Below are 11209 nucleotides of genomic sequence, written 5' to 3'. Positions count from 1 at the left end.
TCTAAGCCATCCCTTATCCATATGGAAAACTTGAGATCTTCTAAGAAGAGGGCCTTTAAGATAAATTCACATATCCCTTAGCTAAAAAAGAAAGCTTCAAAAAGATCTTCTAAGAAGAGGGCCTTTAAGATAAATTCCATAGCTTATCCACATATCCCTTTGCTAAAAAAGAAAGCTTCAAAATTTGTTTTAAGATGATTAAATGAAGGTTTCAAAGTATGTAAAAACATCGTCACATGCTTACTTTATGTTGCAGGGTATGCAAGTGTACATGTTGCAGAGGTGAAACTAGAAGAAATACACTTGTAGTGCTAGCTCATGAAGGGGGGAAAGCCAACCCTAACTAGCAATGCCTTTGGTGTGGGTTGAGAGGTGATGTTTTACAAGAGCATGATCCCTCCCCCACCGCCCTCCCTCTCCAAATTTTTTTGTGGGGAGGGTGGGTGTGTGTGTGTGTGTGTGTGTGTGGTGTGTGTGTGTGTGTGTGTGGAGTTTTCAAGGGGGAAACAAATAAAACAAATGGATCATGGTGATGAGAAGATGGGAAAAAAGCTCAAGGGGAGGGGCTTGGGTGGTCATGAGGCAAAATGGTGCCTCCAGGCAGGAGTAATCTCAAGTTCATTGCCATCAAGAAAAATTGGAATAACCATAGAAACATGGTGAGGGTTGAAAGGGCGGACAGGAGCACCATGGCTATCCACACCATTCTAGAAGAGTGCTTGAGTGGGGTGCACTTCTTTCTTGAGATAATGGTGAAGGCGTCCAGCACGAAGGAACAATCTGTTAGGTACTCCACCTCCGGCAGCAAGCTCAGGAGCTTCTCAGTGGCAGCAATATAAGCACTAGCAGCATTGTACTGTTTCACAGGCATACATGGTAAGCTCCTGCTAGTAGAGCTTGCGTTGAGGCATTTGAATTTGGACAGCCACTGTGCATGGGAATTAAAAACATTAGTATAGCATTTGCAAAATTTATCCTTAGAAAATTCGGAATCCACGTGGCATGGGGGTGTGTACATGTTTTCCTCTCTTTTCACACACACACACCCCTCTGGAAGGCTAGAAATGGATATTGTCCCCTCCATGCAATCGTTGCTCGCCAAATATCCAGGCGGCCCTGAGAATGGGTTACACACTTGTGGAATGGGCCCCCCTAGGCTTGTTGCTTTCATTTCACCATGTTTGCTGATGAGCTTTGTGATGTTTCTATTTGCCTGTTACAAGATCAACAAAACGAGTTTGTTTTACATTATGAAAAATGTAACAATGTTGTATACTATTTCCTTTTTTTTTTAAAATCTATTTTTAATCAATGATTAAATGAGTATGAATGCCCCTCATTGGTCAACAAGAGCGCAGTGGTGTCCTTTCTCCTCCCCAGATGTGAAATAAATTTGTTTCCTAACTAGTGAAAAAAAAAAGATGGCCTTCAAGCTCAACCGGTTTCTATTGAAAAAATGTATAGGTTTATCGGTTTAATAACTAAAATTCTAAAATTTTGAATCTTTGAATTCAAGGCTGAGCAAAATTACAATCAGTTTTTCTCAATTTGAGCCGTGATAATTACAACAAAGGGGCAAGAGGGAGAGAGAGAGTATGTGTGTTTCTCCTTTGCCCCCCCCCCCTCTCTCTCTCTCTCTCTCTCTCTCTATATATATATATATATATATATATATATATATAATTTGGACGGACTTTATATATATATATACTTTATATATATATATATATATTGACAATAAAGATACTTCTAGTAAAATAAAAAATTATAAAAAACCTTTTCTTTCCTTCTTCCTCAAAATGTATATATAATTTGGACAAACTTTATCTTTATATATATATATATATATATATAAGGAAAATAAAAAATTATAAAAAACCTTTTTCTTTCCTTCTTCCTCAAAATGTGTAGTGTGACAGTATGTGGGTTTTCAATCCCTAATCTCCTGAGCAAGGGCTATATTTGTCCCCACCCCTATATCTAGATAGATTAAAAAAAAAAAACAAAGTCCTCTTGAGTTCTTATTTGAAAAGATAAATTGATAAAAGAAAGCTAAATGAAGGATATAATTATTATCCTTACCTGCTCAATATAATTGTAGATTCTTTGGCGCAATCTGAGGACGGTTTTGTTTTCAGAGGCAAGATTGTTGCACGGGAGAACGTTGTCCAGGGTGGTGTTTCTAGAAGTTTCCTGATACTCCTTGAGAGCTTCACACGTGTCATCTGCAAAACTAAGAAGGCAGTAGAACGTCCTAAACTCGCCCCCAACCAGAATTTTTATGCACAATTACAAATTACAATTACAGCGATTTTTTTATGTGCAATTTAAAAAAAAAAGAGAGAGAGAGAGGCATTGGTTTCAAAAATCAGAAGCATTTTATAGATGGGAATTGATAAATATAAATATATATTCAATAATAATAATAGGAGCTTACTTGCTTACAGCAAAGGTGACACTGAAAGCCACCCAATTGAGGAAAACGAGGAACCATGCCAAGGCAACGATCCTGCACTAACATTTAATGCTAAAATTAATATATATATATATATATAGCTTAATAAATAAATAAATAAACAAGGAGAGAGAATATATATATATAATGATTAATTAATTTATTCCCACCAATGAGGAGTTTCCGTGCAAATGTGCAACTTACACAAGGAACAATCGCCTTAACTTGGGAAACACGCACAGACACGCTGCACATATGTAAACATTTTTAGGTTTTTTTTTTTTTAACGCCACCTATATAAACCCAGAAAAAAAAACCCACCATTCCTACATAAACAAAATAATAATAGTAATTCGAAATTGACAGTAACTACCGAGACCCAATGTCCAGAGCGCTATGTTCCATGCTGCAATCGCATTAATCCCAATATTCCTACACAATTGAGCAATTAGTTAATGCAACAAGCCCACATTGGAACCTTATAACAAAAAAATAAGGGATATTTTCAATGATATGATTTCTTTACATTGATGTATGTTGGAAGTACTAGCACCTTCTCCAATTGGAGTGATGCTAAACCATTATTATGGATTAAACCATTATGGTGAAATGAGAATAGAATTTAAGCACTATAATATGCTTTTGTTGAATATTGCCCACTGGCGCGTAGCTGAGTTGGTAGAACGGTTGGGTTCCTATGAGAGGACCCGGGTTCGATGCCCTACTGGCTACACGGCATGGGTTTCTGTGCGTGAGTGTGTGTGTGTGTGTGTATATATATATATATATATATATATGTATGTATGTATGTATGTATGTATGTATGTATATATATATATATATATATATATATATATATATATATATATATATATCCTCCCAAAAAAAAGGCCACGATGGGAGATTGGTTAATATGAGATGAAACTTTTGGTTTCCTTACTTTTTGGCAATTATAGTCAACATTTTGTGACACTCAATTTAATTGATGAAAAGAAGGTGCTTCTTTGACTTACAAGGTAGTTAAGGCACGGTCCAGAACGTTTTTGTGATCATGAACAGTATTGAGGAGGGCAACAGAGGCATTGTTGAGCTTGATTGTGGTGTTGTCTAGCCTCCTGGCCACCCCCTCATCATAAGGTTCTATGTCCACCTTCATTTGTCCCATCAACTGGGTCACCTTGAAGATCAACCTTGTTGCATTTTCTGCTCCTTCTACCATAAGAGTCCTCTCCACCTTCTTTGCTCTAGTGTGGAACCTTTGTTCCCCCACAAATGTCACTCCACAACAAGCTCTACAAACAAAGACATCAGATCAATGTTTCATTTACACAATACTATCACTCAAGTGTATTTGAACATTCAATTTGTGATTAAGCACATGATCACTAGTAACTAAGTACAACCTCAATAATTCATGTTCCTATTGAATCTATATTCCAATGATCACTTCAAGGCCTCCTCAAAGTTTACTGAAATACACAAGGGTCATTGACATGAGACAATTTGTAGCTTAGTGATGAGATTCTATGCCTACTGTAAACGTTTGGATAATACATGGGGTTAATTCTAGACTACATAAACGTCCTAATGATCAAAACCTATTTACCGATTAAAAGCATACCCTAATTGCGCACAAAGACTAGACTAGTATTGAATTTCATGACCTTGAACATAATTGATAACCTATAGATCATGACACTAACACAATCAATAAACATAATTGATAACCTATAGGTCATGATCCTAACACAATCAATATACTAGTATCCTAGACAGACCAGCTCATAAGCTGGGAGTTGGATTAAGGAAGAGATTTAAAACAACTTCATTAATGAATGTAGATCAAGGAACAAACTTATTCCAAAAGAGTACTACATGATATTTAGTAGGATTTTGATCTGATTTCAAAAAAAGACTCTTGTTTAAGCTAAGATAATAAACTAAGACTTGATTAATGGACCTTGATGAATGAACTTATTTCAAAAGACTCCTCCAAGCTAAGATGAGTGTTTTTACTCAAAATGTGAATGAATTGAAAATAATTCAGGGTGAGACCTAGACTTGATCAATAGGAAAACTTTACAAGTCTAAGGTAAAGTGTGCATGGTTGATTTTTTTTTTTTTTTGAGAAAAAGCATGAAGTTCCTCGACTTACATTATGAGGGTTGTCAAAAGCGTTGTCAAAAGCATTGGCACAAGCCTACTCTTGCATATGGATATGGAAAGCTTGCTAGATGATTGCTTTTTCAATGGCCTCTTCCGGAGCTGGCAATGCCTTACGCACAAAGCAATGCCCCCAAGCATCCCACCAAAAAGCCAAAATGCTCCAAATAAATATCCATGCACCCCAGTGTACAAGGTCGACTGCAAATCACATGATTAATTGGATAATTGGAAAAAAATAGAACTTCATTAGATGTTTAATCTCCCAATAGTGCGGTAAAGTAGTGTGATTATAACTTCATTAGATGCTTAACCTTTCAAAGCAGTGTAATTAGAACTTAATTGGATGAATAATCTTTCAATACAGGCTAATTAGAGCTTAATTAAAGATACAATCATTCAGTGTATAGTTGTGTAATTATCAAGTGTGAATCGTGATTAATCATGGGATTAGAGGGGAAACTCACCGCCAAATAATGCTTCCCTTGGAGGTTGTAGCCGCCTTTGTACTTTTTGAAATGGTGCAGAGGATCAATTCTATCGTGTTTCACTGCAAGGGGCTGCTGCGCGTCTGCTGTAGCTACCTGCAATCTTACAAAATCTGGGAGAGAACACAACCAAAAAAAAAATGGGGTTAATTATATCATTAATCTCGCATCAAAACCCAAAATCCTGTCAAGCTGTAAGCTAATCAAATGTTTAATAAAAGGGGTTAATTATATCATTAATCTCGCATCAAAACCCAAAATCCTGTCAAGCTGTAAGCTAATCAAATGTTTAATTGATCAATTAATCTCTTAATCCATGATTGTACCTGCATTAATTTGCGCAAATTTTGCATGCCGATAAATAGCGACATAAATTCTAGCCTTCGGCAGGAGGGGTTGCTGCGCAGACGCCCAATTATCCACATTAATTCGCATCTCTCCAGCGAACGCATACTGTGAACCGTGATTAAGCACCGTGATTAAGGTGGCAATAATAATGTGGACGGCTAACCCCGTGCTAAAATCACTGCAGGGGACGCTAAAACCTGCTGCAAATGTAGAGGCGCTCCTCCTGCACCATGTTCGACTCCCCAGCATCTCTTTGAATTGATCTGAATATTTTGCTCTCAGAAAATGAATCTGCTACGCTCCCCCTAATCTTCTCTTACAATTAATTTGAGTAATTAACAATAAATCTCTTCAACTCACCAAGAACCTGCATCGTTGGAATACCAAAGGACCAACTAATAATCTCATAATTGCGCTCTAATATATCTTCATTTCCCATTCCAATACCATTCATTTATCATTAATTAGATCGATAATCTATCGAAATCGTCTAATCACTGTAATTAGGGGTAGAAAGCCTCCTATGTACTATCGAAAAATTCGATGAAAAAAATGAAGTTGATGTTGGGGAGAAGCAAAGTAGATGCATCATCTTAAAAGGAGAAGGTATAAATGGATATCGTATCTAGTAATGTAGGAATATTAATTGCTTGCAAAAGCCTAGATTAGGCCCTATGAACAATAATTAATTAATTATTACGTAAAGATAAAATATATATAGTCAGCATAAAAAGGAAGAAGCAAAAGTGTATAATTATTGTTATTATTATTTATTTACATTATAATTATTATTATTATACCTTGCCTCTACTACCCTTGAATTTTCCACGGAGCTATTAAAAAAAGTAGGTTTTTTTTTTCAATTAATTATTTATTTCACCACCGCCAATTCTACTCAAATTTCTATGCTTCCTCCACACGTATACACTCTAACCCCATCTTGTTTCCTATTGCACCCTTCATACGTGGCCACATCCCACACCCTCAAAAAGGGCAGGTCATGCACATGTAGCTCCTTCAACTCCTCTCTTTGTGAGCAAATATTTTCCTTTAATTCAATTTAAAAATGAATCCTAACTCCATTAATTAGCCTTTTTCAGAATTTTATTATTCCTATTATTACTAATGGGTTGACGCACGTATATAATTCCCAACTTGATATTTTTCAAATTCCTAGAGTAATAGGAGCCTATCTCTCTCGAACCTCTAAATTGCCTCTCTAACCTCTAAATTGACTCTCCAACCTCCAAATTATTCCCATGTGGTGGCTTTGTGAAACTCTTCCTTTACATAATCTAGAGAAGAGATACTATACTAGTGCCTAGAGTAGTGCATGTGTAAGACCTCTACGTCCACAAGTCAAACGCAAGACCTCTACATCCACAAGTCAAGGGCTTTACCACTCCGCCTAGCGTCCCCCGGGAGTGCTACTTTGTATTTATTTCAACGAACCATGATCCACCTAAAGCCTATACTTGAATATTTCTTCATCTTTAATTACATATTTGTATGATTGCAAAAGACTTTTTGAAATGCATTTCTTGACTCTATAGACCTTTGGATATGCCTTTCGTCTTGACTAAAACACATTCGAAAAAGTTACCAACAAATATTAGTAGTGCACATTGGTGTACACACATTGCTTATGAATTGTTGTAAAGATTTGTCATTCCTTTTTTCATAATACACCTTTTGTCACAACATTTATAACACTACAAAAACACTACCTCAATGACACGGCACACCTTTGAATGTTCCTTGTGTATTGACTAAAGACCTTGAAAAAGTTCAATAAAAGATACTAGTGCATGTTGGTGTATGCATATAGCCAACAACTTGTTGTACTGTTGCTCAACTAAAAGAGCTCTTAAATTTTCTTCATGTTAGTCAATGCACACAATATGGAATCTTACAAGCCCTTTCCTCACTACATTTGCAACACTAGAAAAATGCTCGTTCTCTTCAAAGATGAGACTTGACATGCTAAGTCAAGCGTTAGGTGACTAATTAATTGGAATTCAAACAACATAGAAACATGGATTTTGTTCATATGAAATGCTATGACTTATTGCATATTGTATGCAAACTGTACAGTGTTTGCATTCCAATTTTGCATCTATGACAGTAGAAACCACAAACTTTTAGATCTCAAAATTTTCTTAGGATGAACAAAGGTTTCATAGCCCTATCCCACCAATTTGCACATGCCTGTTATATTCAAAGAATTCAAACATATTTGCTTGGTTATTTAACATGAATAAATTGGATAAATACGAGCAACTCCAACTATCACACATGTAATTTATTCGAGCAATGCCTTACAAATAGAGTGATTTTGTAAACTCTTTTACATGTCTTTATAATCCATACTTTGCCAAGATGGTATAATCATATATGTATATATATATATATATATATATATATATATATGAATTTTCATAGTACACATTTGGTATTCTTATAAATTAATTCAAGGTATTTTTAAAGAAAATTATAACTTTCTTGTAAAACAAGGCCTTATGATCATACTAAAATTTTACTTCTTAAACTTTTTTGATTCTTTTTTTCCCCCCAACTAATGATCTATGCTAATAGTATTTTCCTAGAAGGAAATTCTTTGGAACCTTAGGATTGATGAGAAATGGATTTTCTACAAAAACCTCTTAAAGCCACAAAATTGTTCTTTTTAATAACTAGACTACTTTTAAAACCTTACATATGACATGAACAAAGTTATTTTTATGTTGTGAATTTGAAGTTGAAGTCCTTATAATCACCCATCATGTCTTTATGAACTTGTAGTTATATTATTTTCACACAAAAATATTTGTCATTTATGCTAAATCTAGTGAGTTTTCAACATCATTCTAAATATTGGTTGATATACCTTTTATTCATTTGATCAAAACACTATGGTTTTCCACAATATCAAGAAAACCATTTCTTAAGCATGTATTTTGTGTTGGAATTAGGGTTGCAGGAATGCACACACAACTTCAAGAAGATGAGGAAGCTTGAGCACAACACAGTAGTGTATTATGAGTGCCAAAAATGAAAGATAACAAGCCCTAGAAGATAATGGGCGTATATACAATGCACGGGGGAAAAAACCTCCTAGTGAGGGAAAAAGTGCCCCGGCGGTCCTAAGTGTGTTCACACACATCACTACTATAATATGGTAACAAATCCCCCCTGGAGTGATGCGGTGAACAAGAGCTAGCACTCATGTATAGGGAAGTGTCTAGCTATGTGGACGAATCCACAAAAGGGAGTAAGCCCAAAGCTTTGCGAAAAGCTTCGAACTTCTCACGAGGCAGAGCCTTTGTGAAAAGGTCTGCAAGGTTATCCTGTGTTGGCACATAAGCCAAACTGATCTCTCCTGCAGAGAGTCTCTCCCTGACATAATGGTAGTGCACCTCAATGTGCTTCGTACGAGCATGGAACACTGGGTTCCGCGCAACTGCCAATGCGCTCTGACTGTCAGTGAAGATGGTGGTGGCAGATGGCTGCCCAACACCCAAATCAGCCATAAGGCGTCTGAGCCACACACACTCAACCGTAGTTGTGAAAGCTGCCCTGTACTCAGCTTCACAACTAGAAGTGGCCACAGTAGGCTGCTTCTTGCTCAACCATGATATGCATGAGCTTCCAAGCATGAAGGAAAAACCACTCGTGGACACGCGTGTGTCATAACAACCAGCCCAGTCAGAATCTGAAAAAACATGTAAATCTGGCGGCAATGATCCCCCCTTGGGATAAAACAACCCAAGATGCCGAGTACCACTCAAATAGCGAAAGATACGCTTCACTGCCTGCCAATGCTTAATGCCTGGGCTATGCATAAATCTGCTCACCTGTGAGACTGCAAACTGAATGTCTGGCCTCGTAATGCATACATAAATGAGGCAACCAACAGCTGTCTGATAGAGTGTGACATCAAAGTGATCTCCAGCATCATGAAGACTCAACTTCAAACCTGTCTCCATTGGAGTAGCAATAGGCTTGCAGTCTTCAAGGCCAAATCTCCGCAACAATGTTTCAATATACTTTGTCTGACACAAAGCAATACCTCCATCACACTGCTTAAATTGTATCCCCAAATAATGATGCAAATGCCCCAAATCTGACATCTCAAAAGAGGCATTCAAATCAGCCTTAAAATCAGCAATATGACTCTCATTTGGTCCTGTGAGCAGCATGTCATCGACATAGAGAGCAATGATTAGATGTACACCATCCACACGTTTAACATACAAAGTGCTTTCTGTTGGACTATTCTGAAACCCATGTGCAGTCAAATATGCATGTATTTTTTCATACCAAGCTCGTGGAGCTTGCTTTAAACCATATAAAGCCTTTTTTAACCTGCACACTTTGTTTTCCTGCCCTCTTTGAACAAAACCACGAGGCTGCGATACATACACCTCCTCATGCAAATCTCCATTTAAGAACGCAGTCTTTATGTCCAGCTGATGTACATTCCAACCATTATGAGCTGCTAATGCACAGATGCTACGAACAGTGGTCATACGACATGTGGGAGCAAAAGTCTCATCAAAATCAATGCCCTTCTCTTGAGCATAACCTTTTGCAACAAGCCTAGCCTTATGGCGATCCACTGTGCCATCAGGCTTACGCTTCAATTTGTATACCCACTTAGTGCCAATGGCCTTCTTGCCAGGGGGCAAGTCACATAAAGACCATGTACTATTCTTCATAATAGCATCGTATTCTGCTTGCATAGCAGCCATCCAATTTTCTGAACTTTGTGCCTCATCAAATGAAACAGGCTCACTTTCATCGCACATACTAGAAACAGCCAATGCATAACAATCTGACGCATAAGAGGCACCATGAGAGCCAGAACGAGTGCGACTAGACAAAGGGGCATCCAACTTGCTGTCACGCAAAGTCTGCACCAGCCATCTAGGCATGTTCCTAGAGCCCTCAATCTCTTGTCTCTCATCCTCAAGTGCATCATGCACATCTGCATCAGATATAGGCTGATCTGTGCCATCATTTAAAACCTGCATAGGCTGAAAAACTGCCTCATGAGGTATTGCACTTGACTGTGCACCACTGAAAAGAGGCAACAATGTATCATAGACATCACGTGAGCTGATATCTGTCTCCTCAGTACATGAAACCAAGGGCTGAACTGCATCTTCCACAAATACAACATCACGGCTAACCAAAATGCGCTTTGTCTGTGGATGATACAAACGATAGCCTTTGCTCTCAGCACTATATCCAACAAAAATACATTTGACAGCTTTGTCATCCAATTTTCTGCGATGTTGCACAGGCACTAATGCATATGCCAGGCAACCAAAAACACGTAAATGGCCAACAGATGGCTTGAGGCTATGCCAAGCCTCATATGGAGTGACAACCTGTAATGCTTTGGTGGGACACCTGTTTAGTACATAAGTGGCACACATGACAGCCTCAAGCCAAAAACCATGTGGTAGACTTTGACTCTTAACCATACATCTTGCCATTTCCATGAGAGACCTGTTTTTTCTCTCAGCCACACCATTTTGCTGTGGTGTATACGGCACTGTACATTGGTGTTTTATCCCACGCTCAGCCAGAAATGCATTAAATTCTGAAGACATATACTCCCCCCCTCGATCTGAATGGAGGGTGCCCATCTTACTTTCTGACACATTTTCAGCCATAACCAAAAACTGTTTGAAGCACAAAAACACTTCGGACTTTGCCTTCAAAGGATATACCCATGCATGCCTGGTAA

The 11209-nt window shown here is 37.7% G+C and overlaps 1 protein-coding gene across 1 annotated transcript; it reads right to left on the bottom strand.

Moving 5' to 3' along the window:
- Window positions 1-441: 441 nt before the first annotated feature.
- Window positions 442-5969, bottom strand: LOC147617901 (uncharacterized). The gene is made up of 8 exons (XM_086775524.1): window positions 5433-5969; window positions 5086-5219; window positions 4611-4819; window positions 3469-3747; window positions 2829-2887; window positions 2446-2458; window positions 2083-2254; window positions 442-1213 (listed from the first exon to the last, which is right to left on the bottom strand). Exons 1-8 carry the CDS (start codon window positions 5701-5703, stop codon window positions 554-556), a joined length of 1797 nt encoding a protein of 598 aa, XP_086631650.1. The 5' UTR covers window positions 5704-5969; the 3' UTR covers window positions 442-553.
- Window positions 5970-11209: the final 5240 nt, after the last annotated feature.

Source organism: Cibotium barometz, chromosome 36 (assembly GCF_041138505.1).
Source record: "Cibotium barometz isolate CiBa-2024 chromosome 36, ASM4113850v1, whole genome shotgun sequence".
In the NCBI taxonomy this organism is placed as follows: Eukaryota; Viridiplantae; Streptophyta; class Polypodiopsida; order Cyatheales; family Cibotiaceae; genus Cibotium; species Cibotium barometz.
The sequence above is the reverse complement of the archived record's forward strand: the minus strand, read 5'-3'. Positions and strand labels throughout refer to the sequence as shown.

Bases quoted from the DNA above. Each gene is read 5' to 3' on its own strand.
- LOC147617901 (XM_086775524.1), bottom strand. From the start codon at position 5,703: ATGCTGGGGAGTCGAACATGGTGCAGGAGGAGCGCCTCTACATTTGCA. The intron at 4,820-5,085 runs GTGAGTTTCCCC...TGTGATTTGCAG, and splicing joins AAGGGAAGCATTATTTGGCG to TCGACCTTGTACACTGGGGT. The intron at 2,888-3,468 runs GTAAGTCAAAGA...TCAATTGTGTAG, and splicing joins GACCGTGCCTTAACTACCTT to GAATATTGGGATTAATGCGA.